The 26,873-nt window shown below is 45.0% G+C and overlaps 1 protein-coding gene across 2 annotated transcripts in view; it reads left to right on the top strand.

Annotated features, from left to right (window-relative positions):
• LOC115652426 (alcohol dehydrogenase 1-like) overlaps positions 1-26,873 on the top strand; it is an 80,462-nt gene that overhangs the window by 18,643 nt on the left and 34,946 nt on the right. The window contains exons 2-4 of one of the 2 annotated variants that reach the window (XM_030564428.1): positions 4,041-4,241; positions 17,453-17,623; positions 19,507-19,598. In XM_030564428.1, coding sequence (XP_030420288.1) covers positions 19,581-19,598 — 18 coding nt within the window. In that variant the 5' untranslated portion in view covers positions 4,041-4,241; positions 17,453-17,623; positions 19,507-19,580. Of the gene's footprint in view, positions 1-4,040; positions 4,242-17,452; positions 17,624-19,450; positions 19,599-26,873 lie in introns of those variants that run through there. The other variant, XM_030564427.1, reaches the window with a different exon arrangement.

The following is a 26,873-nucleotide window of genomic DNA, read 5'->3' as shown; positions in this document are numbered from 1 at the left end:
TGTGCTGCCCAGAAATCTTCTGCAAAGGCTTTTGGAGTACCTCCAGGAGAGCTTCATGGAGATGTCTCTGGAGGATTTCCACTCCATCCCTAGACATGTTAACAGACTTTTCCAGTAACTGTACTGGCCGCGAATGCATCCCAGGTCCCCAGGGCAAATTAATCATTAAAAAACGCTTGCTTTTAAACCATGTTTTATATTTACAAAGGTACACTCACTAGAGGTCCCTTCCATGGCTTCATTGTCTGGGATAGTGGCTTGGGAGGGCTGGGAGGGTAATTCCATCAGGCTCAGAAGAAGGTCCTGGCTGTTGGGGAGAACGGAGTGCTGTGTGCTCTCTGCAAGCTCATCCTCCTCTTCCTCTTCCTCATCTTCCCTGTCCGCAGAATCCTCAGTCGTGGCTGAGATAACTCCTACCTCAGAATCCATGGATAGGGGTGGGGTAGTGGTGGGGGACCCCTCCTAGAATTGCATGCAGCTCAGCGTAGAAGAGGCATGTTTGCGGCCTTACCCCAGACCTTCTGTTTGCTGCTTCGGTTTTCTGGTAGGCTTGTCTGAGCTCCTTAACTTTCACACGGCACTGTACTGAGTCCCTGGTGTGGCCTTTCTCCATCATGGCCTTGGAGACTTTTTCAAATGTTTTTTCATGTCGTCTTTTGGAACGGAGTTCTGTTAGCACACAGTCATCTCCTCATATAGCGATCAGATCCAGTACCTTCCGCAAGGTCCATTCTGGAGCTTTTTTTTTTTTTTTTTTTTTTTTTCAGTTCTCAGACTGCATGCTTACCTGTGCTGATGAGCTCTGTGTGGTCACTTGTGCTGATCAGCTCTCCACGCTGGACGAACAGGAAATGAAATTCAAAAGTTCGCGGGGCTTTTCCTGTCCACCTGGCCAGTGCATCCGAGTTCAGATTGCTGTCCAGAGCAGTCACAATGGTGCACTGTGGGATAGTGCCCGGAGGCCAATACATTGAATTGCGGCCACACTAACCCTAATCCAACATGGCAGTACTGATTTCAGCACTGCTCCCCTCGTCGGGGAGGATTACAGATATCAGTATTAAGAGCCCTTTTTAACAATACAAAGGGCTTCATTGTGTGGACGAGTGCAGGGTTAATTCGGTTTAACACTGCTAAATTCGGTATAAACGCCTAGTGTAGACCAGGCCTGACTTCTCACCTAGGTGAGTATATCTCTGTGATAGATGGCCCCTGGCATCAAGAATCACAGCAATATTCAGGTTTTTCCTAATCCCAAAGGATCACTCACTTACCCCAGGTCAATTTGGCTTTAGGTTTCACACTATAGTAATCTCTATGAAGATTTATTAAATAGGAAAAGGAAATTAGAACGCTGTTTACGAGATTTAAGCAAGCAAACATAGACACTTGAATAAGTTACAGTCTTAAATTTCAACAGGTAAAATAGACTTCTACAATCAGCAAGCTCTATTGTCCTATAGGGCTAATCCAGGCTAAGCCACTGGGGATCTCGATGCCAACTCTGCCCACATATCTACACCAGCGACACCATCACAGGACCTAACCAGATCAGCCACACCATCACCGTTTCATTCACCTGAACGTCCATCAATGTAATATACGCCATCATATGCCAGCAATGCCCCTCTGCTATGTACATCGGCCAAACTGGACAGTCACTACGGAAAAGGATAAATGGACACAAATCAGATATTAGGAATGGCAATATACAAAAACCTGTAGGAAAACACTTCAACCTCCCTGGCCACACTATAGCAGACCTTAAGGTGGCCATCCTGCAGCAAAAAAACTTCAGGACCAGACTTCAAAGAGAAACTGCTGAGCTTCAGTTCATCTGCAAATTTGACACCATCAGCTCAGGATTAAACAAAGACTGTGAATGGCTTGCCAATTACAGAACCAGTTTCTCCTCCCTTGGTTTTCACACCTCAACTGCTAGAACAGGGCCTCATCCTCCCTGATTGAACTACCTCATTATCTCTAGCTTGCCTGCATATATATACCTGCCCCTGGAAATTTCCATACATGCATCTGACGAAGTGGGTATTCACCCATGAAAGCTCATGCTCCAAAATGTCTGTTAGTCTATAAGGTGCCACAGCACTCTTTGCTGCTTTTACAGATCCAGACTAACACGGCTACCCCTCTGATACTTGTTTTCCTTCTGGTTTGTCTGTCCGATGCACTCCAGATGATTTCAATTTGTGTGTGTGTGTGTATGTGTGTATATATGTATATGTGTGTGTATATATAATATAAAAAATGTGGCTATTTCTGTACAATCCACTTTGCTCCTGCCTCTGATTAGCTGACCTCTTAAAATAAAATGATTCACTTGGAAAATACAAAACAGATTCTTTTGAGTTCAAAAGCAGTAAAATGCTTCCGCCATAAACTTCCCACCTGCTAATAAAGTATATAGTACATAGAGGAACAGTTGGGCTTTTTTTAGATATTGTTTACTATTTTGTTTGTGTTCGCAAAATAAATGCTCACCGTTCCGTGTTTATTTAATTCAGCTCTATCATCTTGTCAAAACTTGCATAATCTGTCATAGTCAGCTTGTCATATTTTAAACAAAATCTTAAATATGGCATGGCTTCAGCTTAAGCCTGAAGCCTTCCTTCTGCTTAATTTCTTCCCTGAGCTTTGTTCTAATAAGCAAGCATATTGTCATGTGCAATTAGAGGTGAAAGGTAGGAAGGAGCCAGCGTATGTACAACCTCAAACTAAGCGTGGGTCAATGTAGTGGGGTAGTCACCCCGCTCTTGCCCGGAGGGGTTAAAAAGCAGCCCTGGAGAGGACTGTGGCTGGAGAAAGGCTGATTGGGGAAACAGCCTCAGCTGTGACCATGCCCCAATTAGGGCTCTCAGCTGGCCCTTATAAAAGGACAGTCCCTCACCCTGTCTCTAGAGGGAGAAGGGCCTGGATTCTGGGAAGCTGAACAGAATATCTGAGGGGAGCAGGGCTGGGAATAGGGCAAGGGAGCTGGGGGCTCCTGCCTGGAAAAGCCCCAGGCTGCGGCCTTGTCAAAGGTCAGAAAGGTGCAAGGGTGTAGCCCAGGGTAGACGCAGGCAACTGGTCCAACCCCACCCCCTTTTCCTGTGATGATTGGCTTATACAGACTGCAGTCAGCCCCAGTGAAAGGAGGCAAGATGGTGACTGGCAGTAGCCACTGAGGTGAGGTGGGGTTGGGGGTTGTTTGGGGAGGGGAGACCCAGAAAGACCGTGGGATTCTGCAGGGGGCAGAACCTCGGCAGGAGGGGCACCAGGGTCCAGGAGGGACATAGGGGCCAGGGCAGTGAGGCACCAGCCTGCAGAGGGTGCTCCAGGTCAAAAGAGCTAATTCCCAGGATGACCAACAGGGGATGCTGCAGGGATGAGTCTCGCCCCATTACAGAGTTGTTGGAGTTTTATCTATCCATCACTGTCTTTGGGAACCCAAACCTGAACTTTTTGGGCCTCAGTAAGTTTTAGGAAAAGATAATTGAAAGTTAGTACCCGACTTTAAGAACAGAGGCCACACTTTCAATTTATGGCTAATCACTAGTCTGAGGATTCCTGTCCTTGCCTTGTAGAGTGTGGTCATTGTTCCTCAGATTAAAAAAAAAAAATCCCTAAAGCCATTACTGAAGAGTAAACCTTTATTGAGCCACAAGAATTTCTGTCTTGGAAGAAATATGCAAGTTTATTAAATATAAACTGCATAAACCCAGGAAGTGGGTAAACCACTGAGAAACCAGTAAACATTCTAAAATACAATAAAACCTACTCAAATTGGAGGCTGAGTCCCATATATATTTTAATATTTGCATATGTGAATGATCTGTCACTTAAAAAAAAATGTGGTGCATAATTGTGCTTCTGAACATAACCCTCTCACCAACAAAGAATTAAGTCTTTTTAGCTCTGGTTACAATATTATGCTAAAGATAACTCCTGCAGGCTAGGTGCAAAACAAATGTTGCAGGAAATGAATGCAGATAAGGAACTTTGATAACAAACTTTCATCCCCAAATTATATATTTAATATATAGAAAAAGGCTGCGTCAGGAACCATCACTCGCTAGCTGTATTCCCAAGAGAAAGAACTCCACAATAACCAAGGGATCACAGGGACCTACAGCATGCACCAATGAGATGCAACTGGGGAGGGGAAGACATGCTGCTGTCTGTCGGATGGGTGAGGGCAGAGAACGTTCACCTCTGATTACCTGCACACACAGTCAGATGCCATTGTAAGTATCTTTAGCATGCGAACTCTTCCTTTTACAGACATTGGATATGCTGAAATTAACATGTTGTCAAAGAAAATTAGGATCTGTAAATCTGGTACTGTGGGTTTCCTTGGACAAAAGTGATGGGAGTGGTAGGGTGGTTATGTGGAGGGTGTGTTTATATTTTGAGTCTTGTTTTTAATCACAAGCAACCAAACACAAAATAGGCTCTTGTAACTGCCCTAAAAGGAGTGTTTCAGGAGAGTGTAGTATAATCAAACCGGTGAGATTCACACAAATGAGAGAAGCACAGTTGAGAGAAGAGGCCAGAAGAGAAACATAGCACAGATTTCTTCTGGTCTTAGATGGTGCCTGACTGCAGTGGAGTATGGTATGGGTACACTGCAATTAAAAATCTCTGAGCTGATTTGGGTTCAAGTTAAGGGCTGTTTAACTGCAATGTAGATGTTCAGGCTCAGGCTGAAGCCTGAGATCTAGGACCCTGCAAGGTGGGAGGGTCCCAGAGCTTGGGCTGTAGCCCAGGCCCCAATATCTACGCTGCAGTTAAACAGCCCCTGAGCCCGAGCCAGCTGGCATGGACCAATAGCGAGTTTTTAATTGCAGTGCAGACATACACAAGGAAAGCTCCACCTGGAGATCCCACCTCTTTTTGCCAGTATGTCCCTATCAGGAAAAACTAATATCAAGAAAAGGGATGAGGCTGTGGTGTGACACTCCATATTCTTCATAGAAATAGTGTTATGATATGAACGCGGTCTAACTAAGATATTTTATGCAAGATGAGTCCTGTAAGGTATCACCAGAAAGGCTGTAATTTACTGAATGTGATTATCCAATTAGTATGCATGTATCATTTCTGTATCTAAAGCTAGGAATATTAACTATGTAACAATTACAACTGTGTGTGTATTTGGAAGACACCCACCAGACAACAGGCCACCAGCTTTGATGGGCCATTAGGAAAAAACAATAAGACTTTGAAGATTCTAATCTTTCTCCTTCCTGAGAGGCATCCGGGGACACAGCTGTGACACTACTAGATCAGGTGGTCCTGTCACCTGGTACTAAACACGGTCTTGCACTTCTAATAATTTTCCACCAGAAGGTGGGGGAGGGGGGTCAAAACTGGGAAACAAAAGATTCCCGCCTTATGTAAATTCTACTTCAGGTTGGGGAGTAAGGCAAACAGGACTCTTCTCCATTGCCTTAAAAGAGAACCTGATAAATTCATGGAGATTAAGTCCATTAATGGCTATTAGCCAGGATGGGTAAGGAATGGTGTCCCCACGACCGGCACTAGTGTTTTTAGCGCCCTAGACGCATGGCCATTTCGCTGCCCCGCGCGCTGGTCTGCGGCTCCGGTGGAGCTGCCGCAACCGTGCCTGCGGGAGGTCCATGGAGCCGTGGAAGCAGTGGACAATCCTCAGGAATGCCTGCGACAGCTCCACCGGAGCCGCGGGACCAAGGGACCCTCCGCAGGCACGACTGCGAAAGGTCCACCAGAGCCGCCTGCTGTCCCCCCCGACAAAATGCTGCCCCCCCAATAATCCTGGCGCGCTAGGCGATTGGCTAGGCTAAATGGAAGTGCCAGCTCTGGGTGTCCCTAGGCTCTGTTTGTCAGAGGGTGGTGATGGACGGCAGGAGAGAGATCACTTGATTATTACCAGTTAAGTTCACTCCCTCTGGGGCACCTGGCATTGGCCACTGTCGGAAGACAGGATACTGGGCTGGATGGAACTTGGTCTGACCCAGTACAGCCATTCTTATCATCTTATGTCCCTATGCCTTCTTGCCCAAGAAGAAAGACTGCTCAAAGTATCTGAAGAGACAAAGGAACTGAGTGGTGAGAAAGGCAAGGGCTGAGTCCAGATTAAGACAGGAGTCTAGTCTGTAAAGAGAAATACCTGGAACTCTAAGCTACAGAAACTTTGCAAGTTGCCTAAAACAAGATTTAGGGTGAGAAATTATTTCTTGAAACCAGTTTCTTTAAGATTTTAAGCTTAGTATGCATGTTTTGTTTTATTTGCTTAATCTGTCTTGTTCTGCTTGCTATCCCTTATAATAACTATAAAAGGCAGATTTTAAGTGAATAAACTTGTTTTTGTTTATTAATAAACCCAGTTTGTGCTAATTCTAACGGGGGGGGGGGGGGAGAAGTGCATATCTTCCTCCACATTGAGGGAGGGAGAGAATTTATAAGTGTACACTATTTAGATTTCTCTACAGTGCAAGACAATATTATTTTGGGTGTAGTTTCCAGAGGGGAGCTGCACTTGAGTGCTTGGTGATTTCATAGCTGACCCTTCCCAGAGAGAGCTGTTTGCAGACTCTGTGTGATTCTACAGCTGGTGCGTCCCTACCTGTGAGTGTGGTGCCAGAGGCTGGAGAGCCTAATTCAGCAAAACATTGAGAGGGAGCCCAAGTTAGTGGAGCAGGCAGGCTCAGTGAAATTCCAGTACATCAAGTGGCATCCCAGAAGGAGGGTTCAACCCGTCACAGAGGCCACCTGCTGGCATCTACCTTCAGCCTGGAGGACATGGGGAGACACTGCTCTTAGGGGGACCTGAGCTGGGTTGTGCGTGACCGGCCCTCCCTGACCCATGCCTAACCCTGCTGCCTCCACATAGCATTATTTAGAGGAACTGGGCAGAAGGATCTCTGAATAGCTGATGTAATTTGTTTGCATTAGTCATTGATTTGCTTTGTTGGTTGTGTAGGGTTTAGACTAATTCTTTATCCGTTCCACCCTCTTCCTAAGTAAACTGCCTCTTTTTTTAAGAACCAATCTGCTGGAGGCACCATCCCTAACTAAATTAGTAACCAGGGACAAGTTACTGCAAGGAAACCCTTTTAATCCCTGCAAAATCATACTATGGGTATAAGTGTCTTTGCACTAAGAAAGATGGAGGGGCTTGGAGAAGAGTTGACTGGAAAAACAGAGAGAGAATCTGAGGAAGAGGGACTGTGAGGAAGAGATGTAAAGACCAGGGGAAAGGAAATGATACAGTATCCTTAGAGAGGCTGTTGTAGAGCAAGAGTCTCTCCATCTCATTGCAGGGTTTGCCCAGGGCTGCCCAGAGGATTCAGGGGGCCTGGGGTCTTCGGGGGGCCCCCACCACTGAATTGCCGCTGAAAACCTTGCACTTAAGCAGCAGGTCCCAGGGTGGAAGGACACCCCCCCGCCGCCAAATTGCCGCTGAAGACCCGGAGCGGAAGAAGTTCCAGAGGCCCGGGCCCCATGAGAGTTTTCCAGGGGCCCCAGAGCAAGTGAAGAACCCTGCACCAAGGGCCCCTAAAAACTCTTGTGGGGGCCCCTGTGGAGCCCGGGGCAAATTGTCCCGCTTCCCCCCAGCAACCCTGGGTTTGCCAGAAACCACCAGCCCCTAGATATGGGGCCTGGTCGGGTTTTCTAAAGCTTTACAAGGACTCAAAGCAACTTCTCACAATCGTCAGTGAAGATTTTTTTTTCCCCAGGCTTTCAGAGGAATGGAAATTGTCATTGTGTTAATAAGAGATGATTGATAATTTTTATGTGGGTGTGGGTGTTCTGGCGAAAAGAGGAGTTCTTAGTCATTAAGACTTTTATTTAAAGATGTGTGCATCCTGTGACATGCTGCTAATATTTCAACAAGGAGCACCCTCTAAGTGTTCTACCTCTGCCTTCACTTCATCAGAACACACCAGTTCCGTTCCCTGCTCCTTTCCAAATCTCTCAATCTTTAAGAATAAAAGAGCAGCTGTACTGGGTCAGACCAAAGGTCTGTCTAGCCCAGTATCCTGTTTACTGACAGTAGCCAATGCCAAGTGCTTCAGAGGGAATGAACAGAACTAGTGATCCCCGGTCACCCATTCCCAGCTTCTGGCAGACAGAGGCTAGGGACATCACTGCTGACCATCCTGGCCAATAGCCATTGATGGACCTATCCTCCATGAATTTAACTAGTTCTTTTTAAAACCCTGTTATAATCTTGGCCTTCACAACATTCTCTGGCAAGGAGTTCCACAGGTTGACAGTGCGTTGTGTGAAGAAATACTACTTTTTTGTTTTAAACCTGCTGCCTATTAATTTCTTTTGAAGACCTCTAGTTCTTCCACTCCAGCGCTTTATCTCTGCATCCCTCATTCCACTGGCAGACAGGATGTCCTGCAATTGCTGGCTGTAGGAAGGTTGGTCACATGGGGAGCAGTTTCCCATCTGGTGATGGGCTGGGTCATCTATTGCAGAATGCTGTTCTCCTTTGGTCGTTGAGGTAGACAACTCATACCTGTGTAGCAAAAAATTGTTAGGTTAAGAACTAAGGGTACGTCTACACTTATCGGGGATCGACGATGCATCTATTGATGGACCGGGGGTCGATTTTAGCAGGTCTAGTGAAGACCCCCTAAAGCACTTTCCCATTGACTCTGGTGCTCCACCGGAACAAGAAGTGTAAGATAAGTCAATGGGAGCTGACTCCAGCTACGTTATTCACATAGCTGGAGTTGCAAAACTTAGGTCGACTTACCCCCATACTGTAGACCAGGCCTAAGTAGAAATTAGATTGTTAGGCTAAGCGTAGAGGAGTATAGGGAATTGTTTGTTAGCATGAGTAAAAGTTAGAGATGATGGAGACAATCCAATGGAAAAACACATTACCACGGATGTTGCAGCTATGTTTTGGTTTTAGTATGTTTTTTTTAAGAAGTATTTTTGAGAATTTTGAATGTTTTTTAATTAAAATGCTATTTATATTGATCACATGGGAAGGCCATTGGTGCAGATATTTTTTTAAATAATGTGTAATGTAAAGAGCCAGTGAAGAGGTGGCAGAAATGTGAATATGGTAATGAATAGGTTTAATGTCAATTAGTATTATAATAGTTGTTAAAAGGGGTAGCCTTGCTAAATTGCAGAGAGCTACAATTAACACCAGAAGGATACTATTAGCCTGGTTACAGAGTTATTCTGTTGTCAGTGGACTAATTATCCGTTGATACGCCATTCCATGTTTGAATGCTAATACTAATGTAGTACCTGTGTAAATAGTAATTGTTAGCCTGTTTGCTTAACTAATTAATTATTTTTCTTCTGAATAAAGTTTGATTCTGTCATTCGAAGTGTCGTCCAGGGACATCTACTAAAATAAATTGTCTGTCTGTCTAACTGATCTAGAGGCTTGAATTTGAAAACTAAGTTTGGTTTATTGCAATCTTACCTTTAAAAATTTAGTATTAATTAGGAACATTTTAAAAACCAAGTTTACACCTGATTGACTGACTGGAGCTCTCTCTTACCTGGTGTGTGGAGGTGATGGGATTGGGTTTACCCCAGTGGGGGATGGGCTGTAAGCCTTCCTCTCAGGATCTGTCTTCAGACTCCATGCTGGGTCTGGGAGAAAAGGCAGCTGGAGGAGAGCTGGTTATAATGGCTATAGAGCTCAGCTGGAGACAGTAGCAGTTTCCTCCAGTCTTTCCCTGGTGTGATGCTGGAGCAGCTGGTGAGAGTCATAGCGACAATGTGGAGTCTGCTATGGGCACCTAGCTGGTGGCAACACCTCTTGCAGCATATGCCTGCAGAGGGAGCTGAATATTTTAACAAGCAAAGCCAGCTTAGAATTTGGGGGCAGGTTACAAACCCTATTATTGCTTGCACCCAAATGTAACCAACTTATGTCTCAAGGGCCATGGCTACACTTACAGTTCTGCAGTGCTGGTAGTTACAGCTGTGTTCGTACAGCTGTGTAGGGCCAGCGCTGCAGTGTGGCCACACTGACAGCTACCAGCGCTGCAGTGTGGCCACATTTGCAGCATTTGCAGCGCTGTTGGGAATGGTGCATTGTGGGCAGCTATCCCAGCATTCAAGTGGCTGCAATGTGCTTTTCAAAAGAGGAGGGTGGGGTGGAATGTGACAGGGAGCGTGGAGGAGACAGAGAGAATGGATTTTTGGAGTTAACACTGTTCTCAGCTCCCTGCCTTGCAAGTTCTAAGGACTGGAAGACACACAGTGCCTACCTTCAATCATTTTAAAAGTTCTGACTCCCTTCCGCCACCCCTCTCTCATTCACTAAATGCAAATTATGTACTCCTAAATAGCCGTCAGACCAGATAAGCAGCTGCTCAGCACGGACTCCTCCCTCCCCCTCTGCCGTGTGAGCGTGCTGTTTCTCTCTTCAAGCAAACAGCTGTGAACATTCCAAAGTAATTCCCCTGCCTGCCTCCGCTCGCTCAGCAAACAGGAGCTGTGTTTGTTTTTTAAATAAGCAGTTTGGCTGAACTCCGAGCTCTCCCTTTCTTCCGGTTTGTTGTGGACAGGAATTCTGGGATACCTCCTTATACCCCGGAGGTCTATAAAAGCGCTGGTGGGCGTCCACACTTGCTGACCAGCGCTGGATCACCAGCGCTGGAATCCCTACACCCGAGGCTCGACCGGGTGTACAGCCAGCGCTGCAACCAGGGAGTTGCAGCGCTGGCTGTGCTTTGCAAGTGTGGCCACATCCTAAGTTGCAGCGCTGTAACCCCCTCACCAGCGCGGCAACTCTCTAGTGTAGCCATGGCCTAAGTCTCACATATCTCTGCCTGAGCCTGGCCTAAGGACTTCAGGAAGGGCTATTGACGTAATGCGTTGGGGTGCATCACAAACTAAGCTGACTTTTTTTTTATTTTACATAAATATGTTCAGTAGCCCCAGCCTCCTGCTGTGGACATGGAGCGCAGCTGTATAGTCCTCCTTAGGAGCTGGCTTGTATCTATTCACATTTTCAAAGGTGCTGTGCAAGGAATAGTGTTAAATACATTCATTTAAATAACCCCCTCTATGGTCAGATTCTTTTTTACATGGCCCACATGCCAGCTGTTACCCAGGGGCTTGTGTGAGCCCCCTCCACCTCATTAGTGCTCCAAAGGACCATAGCGCTTTTTAAAAAACAACGTAGAATTAAAAAACAAATAAATACAGGATCTGTTAAACACAATAGCACCTCTGTTCTTGTTCTGCACTCAGCATGGGTAGATTTGCCGAGCCAGCATGAATCCAAACTGCACCATGATGAAAGGTACTTGACAATGTGCTAACACAGGGGTTCTCAAACTGGGGGTCGGGAGCCCTCAGATGGTTGTGAGGTTATTATATGGGGGGGGGTCAAGAGCTGTCAGCCTCCACCCCAAACTCCGCTTTGCCTCTAGCATTTATAATGGTTTTAAATATATTTAACAAGTGTTTTTAATGTATAAGGGGTGGTCACACCCAGAGGCTTGCTGTGTGAAAGGGATCACCAGTTCAAAAGTCTGAGAACCCCTGCGCTAACAGTGCTGCCGGGTTAACTGCTGCCCCTCACCCCTCCTGATCTCTTAAAAATCTCCTCCCTTCAGGCCTAGGTTTTGGGCTGTCACATCTTTTGGGGTGGAATCGCATGATTCTTTCACTGAGACCAGGCCTGGGTTGCATTCCATTGTAATAACCCATGATTAGCTCCTCAGGCCTGATTTTATCTTTGTTGCCTGCGGTTCTGTTCTCCCCAGGAGTAACGACAATGGTCAATACAGTGACCAAACAGCTTCCTTAAAGCAAAGTATTATTTATTTAGAACAAACATATTTAAAGGAGAACTTATCTTAAAACAAAAAAAACAGACTATACACATCTAGATTTTTCTCTAAGCCATTGCCTGGATCTAGGAAGGCCAAACTTCTTTATGCTTCTTCCACAGAGTCTGTGTCAGGGCTTGTCTACACTTACAGTTTTGCAGCGCTTGTAGTTACAGCTGTGTTAGTACAGCTGTGTAGGGCCAGCGCTGCAGAGTGGCCACACTTACAGCAACCAGCGCTGCAGTGTGGCCACATTTACAGCACTTGCAGCGCTGTTGGGAGTGGTGCATTGTGGGCAGCTATCCCACAGATCACCTCGTCCCATTTCGGTGCTGTGGCTTGTGGGAAGGGGAAGGAAGTGTGAGGGTCTTTCCGCTTCCTGTTCCAACGCCCCGCGGTGCTTTGCTACACATTTCGAGCAGTTCGGCGGCATTGTGATTCTGCAGCGCGATTTCTGCGTTTTTTGTTATAAATGGAGCCTGAGCTGCTGGCGACCTTGCTGATGAATGTTGTCAGCACATCACGCATGGCAGTGGAGCTATTCCTTCAGCTGCAAAGTGAGAGTGACAGTGAGGAGTCAGACGATGATATTGAATCGCCTCACGGTGAAGACAGTAAATTGCTTGTGGCAGTAACAGGCGTGCTCAGCTCCGTGGAACGGCGCGTTTGGGCTCGGGAAAGCAGCACTCAGTGGTGGGATCACATCGTCCTACAATCCTGGGATGACGAGCAGTGGCTGCAGAACTTTCGGATGAGAAAAGTCACTTTCGTGGCACTGTGTGCTGAGCTCGCCCCTACCCTGCGGTGCAGGGACACGAGATTGAGAGCTGCCCTGCCAGTGGAGAAGCGGGTGGCTATTGCAATCTGGAAGCTGGCAACTCCAGACTGCTTCAGATCGGTGGCGAACCAGTTTGGAGTGGGAAAGTCTACCGTTGGAATGGTGCTGATGCAAGTTTGCAGGGCTATTAATCGCACCCTGCTAAGAAGAACCGTGACTCTTGGGAATGTGCAGGACATTGTGGATGGCTTTGCAGAAATGGGTTTCCCTAACTGTGGAGGGGCAATAGATGGGACGCATATTCCTATTCTGTCACCACCCCACCTGGCATCAGAGTACGTTAATGGCAAGGGGTATTTCTCCGTGGTTCTGCAAGCGGTTGTGGATCACCGTGGGCGTTTCACTGACATTTACTCAGGATGGCGTGGAAAGGTGCACGATGCACGCATCTTTAGGAACAGTTCCCTGTTCAGGAGGCTGAGGGCCGGGACTTTTTTCCCAGACCGCAAGATCACAGTAGGGGGATGTCGAAATGCCCACTGTGATCCTTGGAGACCCCGCTTACCCCTTAATGCCATGGCTCATGAAACCATATACAGGGAAGCTTGACAGGAGCAAGGACCGGTTCAACTACAGGCTGAGCCAGTGCAGAATGACTGTGGAGTGTGCTTTTGGCCGTTCACCAGCGGGCTTTCACTGTCTTTATGGGAAGCTAGATTTGGGGGAAAGCAGCATCTCCGCTGTTATATCCGCGTGCTGCACCCTCCATAATATTTGTGAAGGGAAGGGTGAAAGATTCAGTGAGGAATGGACCTCCGAGGTTCGACGCCTAGAGGATGAGTTTGCTCAGCCAGAGAGCAGGGCTAATAGGGAGGCCCAGGAAAGGGCTTCAAGGATTAGGGATGTTTTAAGGGAGCAATTTGATGCTGAGAGCCAACTGTAATGTTTGATGCATTTGATGTGCTTTGCTTTACCTTGGTGTACAGTATTTACCACTTCCAGCAATAATATAACGTAATGAAAAAGAAAAAAAATCCTTTATTCAACATACAGTACATAAAAGGCAAGGGGGTTGGGGTGGTGGACTGTACATTCACAGGTTTGAATATGTCCTATTTTGATCACTATTCAATGTCTGCTGCTCTTCAGGATTACTATGCTGCAGGGTAATGGGGATGGAGTGAACAGGGTAAGAATTATAGTTATCAGGGCTGGTAGGTGATCGTACAGGTGTTGGGGGCAGCTGGGGGTAATAAGAAACTGGCTGCTGGAGAAAGTTGTTTTGTGGAAATACTGGGGAACAAGAAAGAGGGCTTTGGGAGGGCTGTGGGTTACAACGGTACATATTTGTCTGCATGGCTACGAGAGACTCGAAAGACTCAGTTTGGCGAGACAGGAGGCTTATCATCTGCTTTGTGGTTTTTTGGGCAGACAATTCCTTTCTCCTGCTTTCTGTTTGCCTCCATTCATGTACACTCTGTCTCCATTCATACATTTTCTCTCTCCATTCCTGTGTCTTCCTACTTTCTCTGTTGTAGTGACTCATAACAGATTTGATCAATTCCTCTTTTGATTTTCTGGGATTCCTTCTCAAGTTCTGCAACCTACGTGAGGCCGGTGATCCGGCTGCAGTAGTCAAGGTCACTAGAAAAAAGAGAGAGAGAACCATGTAATACACAGAGGCTACATTGTTTATTATCACACAGTGAAGGACTTTTTAGACTTTTGGTAGCATCCTTCTCACATACCTCACATAACACAGAGAGGGCAGGGAAGCTAAAAGTCATGGTGAGCAATGGGGTGAGTGGTTTTCCCCTGATTTCCCTTGGGAGTGGGAATTGACCAATGGGTCACTGGGGTTTATCTGCAATGGGTACAGGAGGTAGCTGGTGTCCTGAAGAGGGGACAGTAGTGAACAGGAAGGTGGTGAGCTGCTTGGGGGGGAGGGGTTGGGCTTTGGTCCGCGTTCACGCCGTCCTGCTGGTGGGGGGGGGGAAGCACCGCGGTGCTGGATGCCTGCTGGGAGGGGGGTGCATAACACCGGTGCACACCGCGGTGCTGGATGCCTGCTTGGAGGGGGGTGCATAACACTGGAGCACACCGCGTGGATGCCTATGTGTTGGGGGGGGTGAACACCAGAGCGCACCGCGGTGCTGGATGCCTGCTTGGAGGGGGGGTGGGGAACACCAGAGCACACCACGGTGCTGGATGCCTGCTTGGAGGGGGGTGCATAACACCGGAGCACACCGCGGTGCTGGATGCCTGCTTGGAGGGGGGTGCATAACGCCAGAGCACACGGCGTGGATGCCTACGTGCTGGGAGGAGGGGGGGGGGGACACCGGAGCACACCGCGTGGCTGGCTACGTGCTGGAAGGGGGGGTTAACAACAGAGTGCAATGGGCTGGGGAAACATGAACCTGGCGCCCTGCGCTCAAGTATCCCTAAATTCTCAGCAGGGTTTCCTACTGCCAGACATATCACTGCTGCGTGTTACCTGGGAAGAGAGGGAGGGTCTTCTACAGGAATGTGGATATCGCCTTGGCCCCTATGCAGCTTGCCTGTATGCAGCCATGGTCCCCCCACCCCTCGCTGCACAGTGGATCGGACGAGTTAGCCGGACAGGGACCACGGTGGCTCTCCCGATCAACTTGAGAAAGCAAATTGTAAACGCTCTTGCTGCAACTTTTCAAGAGATTACCGAGGCAGATTACAGAGACGTGATAGAGCAAATCAATGGGCTATTCCACGTTTAGGCATGCATGCAGGCAGCCATACCCAAAACCCTCCTCTCCCAAAACATAAAAATCAACTTACCCCGAGCACGATCCTCAGTTTCTTCCTCACCATCAATTTCCTGCTGCTGTGACTGGCTAGCCTCCTCCTGGCTTGAGAAGAGCTCCTGGCTGCCTGTGTACTGGGACTCCGGGGTGTCTCCCTCCATGCCAGTAGCCTCACTGTCGCCGTCCTCTACAACCTCCCCCACTTCTCCCTGCTCTGAACTCTCCATCGTGCTCCTAGGATTGGCAGTGGGGTCACAGCCAAGTATGGCATCCAGCTCCTGGTAAAAACGGCAGATCGTGGGGGCAGCTCCTGAGCAGCGATTTCCCTCACGAGCTTTGCAGTAAGCACTCCTCAGCTCTTTAATTTTGACCCTGCACTGCAACGCGTCCTGTTCATGGCCCCTTCTCATCAAGGACTGCGATATCTGCCCATAGGTATCATCATTTCTCCTTATGGAGTGCAGCTGTGCTTGCACAGCCTCCTCTCCCCAAACACTTATGAGGTCCTGCAGCTCTGCATTGGTCCATGCTGGGGCTCGTTTGGTGCATGGAGGCATGGTCGCTGAGTGAGTGATTGATTAATTGCACTCCACACCTGGCTGAGCCAACAGGAAGGGGATTTTTAAAATTCCTGGGGCATTTAAAGGAGGGGTCAGGTGAGCCCAGGGCAGTGGAGTTTGCATGATTACCAGAGAGGCTTCTAAGGTATGCTGGGATACCTGCTTATGCCACGGAGGTCAATAAAAACGCTGGTGGGTGTCTACACTTGCTGACCAGCGCTGGATCACCAGCGCTGGATCCTCTACACCTGAGGCTCGACCGGGTGTACAGCCAGCGCTGCAAACAGGGAGTTGCAGCGCTGCCCGTGCTGTGCAAGTGTGTACACATCCTAAGTTGCAGCGCTGCAACCCCCTCACCAGCACTGCAACTCTGTAGTGTAGACAAGGCCTCAGTCTGTTTCCCTAGGCAGCTTCTGATCAGTGACCTTCCCCTTCTTCTCTTGAGGAGTATTTAACTGTTCTTGCAACATGTTGGAGTGGGGATCTTTGAAGCTAACTTCTTGCCCCATTGTCTTTCAAGTCTGTGCCTGACGCTTCTTATCTAGGACTATTGTGTTGCTTTCTTGTTTGCTCTTTCCATAGCCCACTATTAAGTTAGGCTGATGTAGTGTATAGGAAATGCTAATAAACCACCATAATTAGACAAAAACAACAAGGCTTCCTTGTGGACAAATTAATATATTTTAATCTCTGAGGTGCCAAAAGGACTCCTTGTTTTTGCTGATACAGACTAACACAGCTACCACTCTGAAACCTGTCATAATTAGACAGTTAGTTTCCTTCATTGATCAGGTTGCGTTATTGATGATGATTATTGCAGCTCGTTCTTCTTAGATATTACCAAGCAGCTCCACTTCTTCTGTCACAAACTCACTGGGGTGTGATTAGATTATACTTTCTTTTTTTTTTAAATTAAGGAACCAGCTTTTCCACTTGTTCACTTGTATCACAAAGTTCATTCCTGAAATGTGAAGATAGAAACTATGGGATTACTGAACAGAGCTACTGAGCTTTATGAATTACTTTGGGGTAGTTAGAAAGTCCAACCAGTTCAAGGCACCTTTGGCTAAATCATTGATTTATGTTGATCATCATGATAATGAACTTTGCTGCTATTTACTTAGAGGCCATTCCATAAGTTAATGAATGTCAGAGAGACAGCAGAGGGCACTGTTTGACTTTAGTAGGCCAACAATAGGTATGCATTAAATAGCCCATAAGCCAGTCTATTCTAATTTACGGCATGGACCTCAATGAGGCATCAGAACAGCTGAATGAAGCCATGGGGCAGGAAAATGGCACATTCAGGACAGGAAAAGTTGCATGAACCCAGGTCCACCCTGCTCCTATCCTGAGCATGCCTCTAGTGCTGTGGATTGAAGCAGCAGTTAGTCTCCTGAAACCTTTTTTCTTCCTGGCTTATGTTGGGCCCCATAACGTAAGCCTCATGAGCAAGTTTACAAGGACGTAGTTGTAGGGCTCAAATTTTATATTCTGAAAGCCAAAATTTTTTCTCTGTTTTCTGTGAAGTTCAGATCAGCTATGAATGCGGGAGGAGAAGGAAGAAGAAAAATGTGGTGAGAGGGAATCAAAAGAGAAATAGACAGAAATACACAGGAAGTAAACAACAAGACAAGAAAGAGATGATGGCAGCTGGGGATACAGGTATACTCATGCCAAGGGGCGCACCCACAAAAACAGGTGAGGAGGTACTGATTATGTACCTACTGGTGTGTGTGATTAAGTAAATGCAGAGTTAAGGAGCAGTGCTGGGTGAAATTTTTTGGCAAATATTTTTTTTTGGGGGGGGGGGAATGTAGATTTAGTGACACTGAACATTTTACAAATTAATGCCAAATTGTTCACATAAAATAATCCAGACAAACATCCAAATATGTAAACATTTCAATATTTGGCTTGAAATAACTTTTTTGTTTTGAAATTTCCTTTTATTTTAAAAATGGTCAAAACTGAAAACAAAACACTTTTTTGGTTCAGACAGAATTTGTTCAACCTGAAAAATGTCAGTAAACCAAAAAAATCTGTTGTTCACACAGCTTTATTAAAGAACTCCAAACAACCTTAACTCTGCCCCCATATCCTTTATACATAGCACTCTCTTCATAGAAGGTAGACAGCAATCTATGACAAATATCACAACTAACTGACATCTTAGTGGGTTGGCCAGGAGCCTTTAGGGGTAGGAACACTTTAAACCCTGGGTAACTTTCAGTGTGGACTTTAAGACATCCACTCTCTGCTGCCGGACAGCAACAGCAACTATGGTTTACAAAGCAGGGAATAGGTCTTCTCCAGTAAGGGGCCCACCACATGTATAGTGAAGGATTATTATTGTTGGTGTCACAATGGTACCAACAGGCCCCAATCAGGGATCAGAGCCCCATTGTGTTAAGAAGCATACATACTTGATAGACAGTTCCTGCCCCAAAGTTCATATGGGATTTGCATATGACATGAGACAGCAAGAGGGAGAACAAGATAACAGTGGAACAATTAGATGATATTTTGTAATGGCAGCAGGAGTGTTACGACTGCTGCTTTAGCCATTATCTAGAGTTTTGTAGGCATCCCTTTTCTCCACAAGGCTTGACTTCTGCAAGTCAAGTCAAACTCATCCAAGACAAGTGGTAAAGAAAAACTGACTCAATACAATTTTACTAAATGGCACAATTTCGATAGGGCAGGATCTGCGTCCAGCACAAATGTCTCCAGGAAGAATTTCTCTAAACTGAATTGCCATCTAATAAGCATCAGCAAGATATTCCCTACCTGCAGATAGCTCTTTTTCTGAGGAAATTCCATCTAGGCATCTTCTCTCACTCAGGTCCTGACTTCCGAACCCTGACAATAAAATAGCTCACGTCAAAACAAAATGAGCAAACAAACCTCCTGGCCTTTAGGATATGCGCCTCTCTGAGGCTGCTGAGGAGGAATTCTAAGCCTTCACCAAATTGATCCCCTTTATCAGCCACTTGCAATACTGGTGTGTCCCCCTCTTGGCTGAGAAGGCCTGGTGATGATCCCTTTGGTACTTCTCAGTACCATTCTGAGAGTCAGACTGGGTTGCCTCAGAGCAATCCCTGCTTTCCTTTTCCCAGTTCACTGCATCTCTCTAAGGAGGTGTGTGTTGCCTCATTGGCGCCCATCAAATCCTTTGCAAGACCAGGAGGTGAGAGAGGTACTAGAGATCTGAATTCCCCTGTGGAGCTGTATGCCTTGTACTTCAGTGGGCTTACATCTGTCTCCCACTCATAAGGACAAGCACACTGTTCTTTATCTGGCATGCCCTATTTTTTGCATAATACCATGTATGTTTGTGTCACTGTATAAATGCACTGTAATAATACAGTAAACACCTTGTCAGCACAATTCTAATTGTTTAATGTTACAAAAGGTCAGTGGAGAGTAGGGATTCGTTAGAGGAGTGGTTTAGTTTTTCTGTTAAGTGCTTTGGATGTTTGAGGGGTGGGGTTAGGGAGCAAATAGGCTTGGTTAAAAGGCCCCAAGTCACGTATTCACAGCAGCAAATTGCAGGAACAACTTCGAATCTATTTATCCAGCAGGACAGACTATCAGCAAGAGAAATCAGAGCAAGCAAGAAACCAGAGTTAGCAAGCTGTGAAAGAGACAGACAGCAATGAGCACTTCAGGCAAAGTAAGCAAGCAATTCATTTAAGAAAGTTCTCCTCATTGCAGGTGATAAAGAAACTGGTATCGAATTGTTGATTTTAAATTTGTGACTCTTAATATTTTAATAATTTAGAGAACTCTTAAATAATGGTTGGAATAAACATGGTATGGAGTGTTTGCTGCGCTGCCCAAGAAAATAAGCACTATGCTGAGAATGAGCAACGAAGTTTAAATGCAGAACTTTGCTTTTCAAACACACCCTATCAAGACATAGCAGCAAAATCAAAATGAAACCCTTTTGTTTGTGCATTTATTTTCATATCTGATTGTTTAGCTGAATATATTTCAGGTTCATTTTTTATTAAGCCCTAATTAAATTATACATTTATGCAGTGTAGCACCTTTGTTCTGAAGGATCAGAACGCGCTTTAAGCTGTGGGCATAGGGATAGTGTTTTTCTATTTTATCTTCCTTTAAAAATAATTAAATACAAAAAATCAAGACTAAGTTTATATAGTCTTAAGTTTGCAAATGTAACTGTAGAAATGTCCATTCAGAACCAAAGTTCACACAGCACTCGTAATTTAACCATGCTGAATACGTATCTTAAATAAACAATGAACAACTACTGCAAAATAGGGCTAAATTATGGTTCCTTTGGGAAACTTAATGTGTAAATATTATTTACTGATCAAAATCATTTATTGAATATTTTCCTATTCAATACTGAATATGTAAAATGTATAATTTCAGCAAAGATAAATGAATGAGTATTTAGACCTCTACTAGGCTCTGTAGTTTCCATGCTGTTGTAGATGGCATTGATAGATTTGGTTTCCTACGTTTAATAAAAGGTACTAAGAAACCTTGATATAAGAATAATGGATTTTGATAGATGAACATGAGCCCTGCCAGATGGAACACCTAAAGGAAGAAGACACATGACTGAAAGACTCATTAAGAAAGTTCTGTTGAGACTATATTGTTTGTTTGTACGTCCAGCTTCCCCACTCCACCCACTTGTGCCCTATATCTCTATTTAAAATGTGATCTTTGACCTCAGCTGTAAACTGATGTTGGACATCCTTATATCTGACATGTGAAGTTGCAGACCTCATGGAGCATTTTTATTAGGTCTGTCTCTATAACAGATTACAGTCATTCCCATCTTAAGTCAGTGTGCTGGGGCTGGACTATTTTGTTGCACTCTGCTATTATTTTGTAAAACTCAATTTTTTTTGTTTAGATAATAGGATTTATTACTAATTGGAAATGTTTCTTATTTTGTATTTTGGTTAAACAAAAATTGGTATTTTTTCACCGCTCAGATGATAAAATCCTTTTGCATTTGTGAAGCTGTTTGGAGTAGCTGATAAGCATGAGTGACAGCCTCGGGGCAGACTGTGAGGAAGCAGGGCTCAAACCCCAAATTCGTTGGGAGTTCTACACTTAGATGTCGCCAACCAAGAAGGGTGAACTCCAAGCGCTATAGCAACTTAACCATGGAGTTACAGAAAGTCTCCTGGCGTAACCCAGTCTGTATTGCCACTCGGGCAAACTTGCCTTTTGTGATAGATGGTCCCTTACACTAAAAAAAAAAAAAAAAATCACAAGCAATATTCAGGGTACTCCCAGTCCCAAGACCAGTCACTTACCCCAGGTCAATTGCACCTTAGATCTCACACCAAAAGACAATACTTGTAGCCAATCCTATAATAAACTAATTAAAGGTTTATTAACTAAAAAAAGAAATGTTGTTTACAAGGTTAAAGCAGGTGAACAAATGAGTTACCATCTTAGGTTCCAAAAGGTTATAGATGCTGCTGCGATACGCAAGCATTCCATGTTCTTGAGAGCTAATCTGAGCTAAGCAGCTTGAGGATCTCTTGCTTATGTTTAGAAATATAGCCCTCTCTGAATGCCAAGCGCCATAGTGATGCATTTCCTTCTGGTCAGGGATTTTTATATCTTTCTCCCTGAGTTCAAACTCATGGGACAAGTGTTTGTGCCCATCTCTTCTTCATGGGTGGACGTGTGAGAGGAGGGAGACAATCAACAAAGTCTCTGGCCTTTTAATGTTTCACAGTGGCTTATTTGGTTTCAATGGCCCTTCTTGTGTGAAGGACCAGCACTTTACGTTAATTGATGCTTCTTTCCTGTTTGAGTTATGCAGTTACAGATTTACATGTAAACACTCAATGTAACTTTATACCATGGGATATGGAGGTTATAAGTGAGATCAGTACATCCTACAAATATTTCATCAGGTCTAAAGACATTCTTATAAATTAACCATCTCTTTTAACAACACTAACCCACAGCTGAGCCAGCCTGGTTTTCAGCTGTGCATTTGTGAGGGTTCGGGGAGGCCTAGAGGCCTTGGCATGAGCTTGGCAGCATTATATATCAAGGCCCAGTCCTGCAAAAATGTATACACGTGCTTAACTTGGTGGACTGTGGGCTTGATCCTGCTGGCACTCATGTCAATGGCAATATTGTGCCATGTGAGTCATCCTAGTGCACTCAATGAGACCAATCACAATGTGTAAAATTAAGCACATGCTTAAATCTTTGCATGATTGGGGCTGAAGTTGCTCATTTTTTAATGTTGTGGTGTTTTCTATAATTACACTAGCTAGCTTTTATAATGGGCATGCTTTAAAAGTCCATTTTAATTTTAGTCATACTAGTAACCAAGTTTTTCATTGAAAAGTTCTTTTAAAAAAAAAATGCCATGCAATCTTTTGAGACATTCTTTTTTCACTAAAAATGTCATGTCTTCCTAATATTTAGAATTTTTAATAGAAAGTGTCAAAATAGTCCAAATTTTTCATTTGCTGAAAACCCCCTTTTCAGTAAACAATAAATATCCATAACCCTTATGATGATTTGAATAATGCTTTATGTAAACACTTCTGAATTTTTTTAAAAAATTGACAGATTTTAATAAAAACAAAGAATCAATTTCCAAACCTTTCGAATTAAAACAAGTTTAAAACTTTGAAAATGTTAAACTAGTTTTTTTCCTTTTTTAACCAGCTAATATTTTTGAGAGAAATTCTTGGTTCCAGTGGCATTTCCCATTTTAAAAGTCACGCCTACAGGTAGAATCTTTTACAGTGGAATGAACTTTTAAAAGTAGAGTAGTCACGCGTTAAAAGTCCAACAAGAGACAATGGTATTTAAATTTAAGGGGCTTTTTTTGGTCAAGTCTATTTTTTCTTTCAAATGAATTTTCATAATTTACAGAAATATGATTCTGGAAATGTCAGCAGAGAAGTAACTCAGTGACCCCTTTAAACTAAGTTAATTTAAAATATTTCAATATATTTCATGCAGCAAGAATCCTGGATTTAACTTGAAGATTTTTCTGTCTTCCCCTCATTTAATAAAGGTCAGAAGTTGATGAAAGAATTCCATATTTTTCTCATGCCACTTTTCACTTTAGAAATTCCCCCAAGGACAAACCTGCCCAAGCACAAAGGGAGGAGCCAGATGCTGCCCTTGCTCAGGCCTGGTCTACACTATGCGTTTATACCGATTTTAGCAGCGTTAAACTGATCTAACACTGCACCTGTCCACACAATGAGGCCCTTTATGTTGATATAAAGGGCTCTTTAAATGGGTTTCTGTACTCCTCCCCAATGAGAGGAGTAGCGCTGAAATCGCTATTACCATATCGGAGTAGGGTTAGTGTGGCTGCAAATCGACGGTATTGGCCTCCGGGCGGTATCCCACAGTGCACCACTGTGACCACTCTGGAAAGCAATCTGAACTCGGATGCACTGGCCAGGTAGACAGGAAAAGCCCTGCGAACTTTTGAATTGCATTTCCTGTTTGCCCAGCATGGAGCTCTGATCAGCACGAGTGGTGATGCATCCCAAATCCAAAAAGAGCTCTAGCATGGATTGTACGGAAGATACTGGATCTGATCTCTGTATGGGGAGACAAATCTGTTCTATCAGAGCTCCGTTACAGAAGACAAAATGCCAAAGCATTTGAAAAAAATCTCCAGGCTATGATACAGAGTCCACAGCACAGTGCTGTGTGACAAGCATAATGGAAAGCCAAAGAATCAAATGGACCCTTATGGAGGAAGGGAGGGGGGACTGAGGACTCCAGCTATCCCACAGTCCCCAAAAAGCATTTGCATTCTTGGCTGAGCTCCCAATGCCTGTAGGGTCAAACACATTGTCTGGGGTGGTTCAGGGTGTATCTCGTCAATTTACTCCCCCTCCCCCCAGTGAAAGAAAAGGGAAAAATTAGTTTCTTGACTTTTTTTAATGTCACCGTATGTCTACTGCATGCTGCTGGTAGATACGGTGCTGGGGCAATGAACAGCAGCATCCTCTCCCCTCCCTTCCCCCGTGGTAGATGGTACAGTGCAGTAGGACTGGTAGCCGTCCTCATCATCAGCCTGTGAGTGCTCCTGGCTGGCCTCAGGTGAGGTCGGCCGGGGGTGCCTGGGTAAAAATAGGAATGACTCCTGTTTATTCCTGGCAGATGGTACAGAGCAGCTGGTAACCGTCATCATCATAGCAACTGGGGGCTGAACTTCATCAGCCCCCCCCCTTTCATGTCTAAAGAAAAGATTCTGTACTGCCTGGACTATCATAGCAGCGGAATGCTGCACTCCTCTCCCCTCCACCGTTTAATGTCCTGCCTGGACTATCATAGCAGCTGGAGGCTGCCTCCCCCTCATTTTATCTCACTAAAAAGTCAGTCTTTCTTATTCCTGCATTCTTTATTACTTCATCACACAAATGAGGGGACCCTGCAATGGTAGCCCAGAAGGGTTGCGGGAGGAGGGAAGCAACGGGTGGGGTTGTTGCAGGGACATCCCCTAGAATGGCATGCGGCTCATCATTTCTGTGGGATCTGACACAGAGCAGCTGTGCTCTCTGGTTCTCTGATACACTTGTTCTCTAGTACACTTGCCCCATATTCTAGGCAGGACTGACTCTAATTTTAGATACAACATAAAGGAGGGAATGACCTGGGGAGTCATTCCCATTTTTGTCTTTGTGCCCCCGGCCGACCTCAGCGAAGGTCAGCCAGGAGCATCCATGACAGCAGCAGACAGTACAGAATGACTGGTAACCGTCATCTCATTGCCAATTTACAATGGCACAGCAGAAGGTACAGAAAGACAGGTAACCGTCTCTGCTACCTTGCAAAGGCAAATGAATGCTGCTGTGTAGCGCTGCAGTACCGCGTCTGTCAGCAGCATCCAGTACACATACGGTGATAGTGATAAAAGGCAAAACGGGCTCCATGGTTGCCATGCTATGGCATCTGCCAGTGCAATCCAGGGAAAAGGGCGCGAAATGATTGTCTGCTGTTGCTTTCATGGAGGAAGGAATGAGTGACGACACTTACCCAGAATCACTCGCGACACTGTTTTTGCACCATCATGCATTGGGATCTCAACCCAGAATTTCAATGGGCAGGGGCGACTGCGGGAACTATGGGATAGCTATAGGATAGCTACCCACAATGCAACGCTCCAGAAATCGACGCTAACCTCGGTACATGGACGCACACCACCAAATTATTGTGCTTTGTGTGGCTGCATGCATTCGACTTTATACAATCAGTTTTACAAAACCGGTTTATGTAAAATCGGAATAATCCTGTAGTGTAGACTTACCCTCAATGTTCCTGTCTTGCAAGAGCAGCCAGGAGCAGAGTTAACCTGATTTACATAAGGCTAGTTTTGCTCTAGTGTCTAGTCCCTGGTCTACATGCAGAGCAGCAGGAGAGGTGTGGCCTTTTAAGAGGGAAGAAGAGAACAACACACACAGAAAAGAAGTGGGAAGAAAGTGAGCAAACAAAAAACTAGGAGTACAGAAGTGAGGAAGAGCCCCCCCTCAGTGAGCGAGAAGAAACCAACAAAACAAGGCATAAGGGAGTTGCAACCACGGTTTTGCATCAATTGATCTACATTTGGGGACTGAATTTGGTTCCTGGTTTGCTGATCCAGGTATTTGTCTAATGTGAGTGCAAATATTTGCATTTGCAAAGGGCTAGCTCAAGTGCATGCATATTGTACACCAACGAGCCACAGTCAGGGATTGAAAATCAAAACCTTTAACATTCTCCTATTATAAATAAGCGGGTCTGGAGGGAGAGCCTCCTCCCAAACGGGAGATAAAGTTCCTGATTTCTTAAATGATGAAAAAGGAGTAGAGGGATAGGATCTAAAAATGGGTTATTTTGGCTGGGTTCAACAGTTAGAACCCTGAAGCTATATTTGAACTTCTCCTTCTGAATAATATTGCCAACAGAACAAATTTTAAAGAAGTTTGTTTTTAACTTACTTGTATAGTATTTTGCAAATATGTCTTGCAAGGTTCCTACCAAAGAATTAAAATATAAACAAAATATGGGGGAAAGGAGGTCAATATACAATTTAGTTGCTAAGTAGTTGGTTATATTTACCATGGGTTTTGTATCTTTGTGTGTATGTGTGTGTGTATTTTTGGATGCAATTTTTTAGAGAGTGTGTGGTTTGTAGCCTGCATGAATATGGATATAGATCAAAGCCTCAAGCATGAAATATGTCTGTGCAGAAGACAAAGCTTTCTCAGCAACTGACTATGACTCTGGAATTCATTCTTTGATGATATCATGATGACCTCAGCATCTTTGTCACAAAATGCAAAAGCTACTGCATTTTGACTTAGGCTGCCCACCATGATATAACAGTTGGGGGCGGGGGAGGGGGGAAATACCTCCCGCCAAAACAACAAACCATATAACAGACTACTTACTACAAATCACTATCTTGTGTATGGGGAGATGTTCAGAAATCTTCTTTATGAAGGCTATCTGAGACAGAAAGATGCTAAAAAAGGAGCTCTAGGAGCTAGAAAAATTGTTATACGATATCTTCTTTCAGTGTATCCTCTCACTTAGGGCTGGTCTACACTGCGGGGGTGGGAATCGATCTAAGATACGCAATTTCAGCTACGCTATTTGCGTAGCTGAAGTTGAAGTATCTTAGTTTGACTTACCTAACCGTCCTCACGGCAGTGAGTCGACTGTGCGGCTCCCCCGTCGATGCTGCTTACTCCTCCTGCCGAGAGGGAGTACGGGTGTCTATTCGCGATAGATCGATTACTACCCGCTGATTCGGCAGGTAGTATAGATGTACCCTTATGCAGAACGACTCAATCCTGCATTCCTGGTAGTACTCCCCAAACCAATATACACTCAAGACTTCACTGGGAGTTTTGATTGCAAAAAAAGAAATGCAGGATCTGACCCACACATGTAAACCCAGACTGGAGTTTGCCAG

The sequence above is a fragment of the Gopherus evgoodei genome, chromosome 5, assembly GCF_007399415.2.
Source record: "Gopherus evgoodei ecotype Sinaloan lineage chromosome 5, rGopEvg1_v1.p, whole genome shotgun sequence".
Classification (NCBI taxonomy): Eukaryota; Metazoa; Chordata; order Testudines; family Testudinidae; genus Gopherus; species Gopherus evgoodei.
Note: the sequence above shows the minus strand (reverse complement) of the source record. Positions and strands in the feature narration are given on the sequence as shown.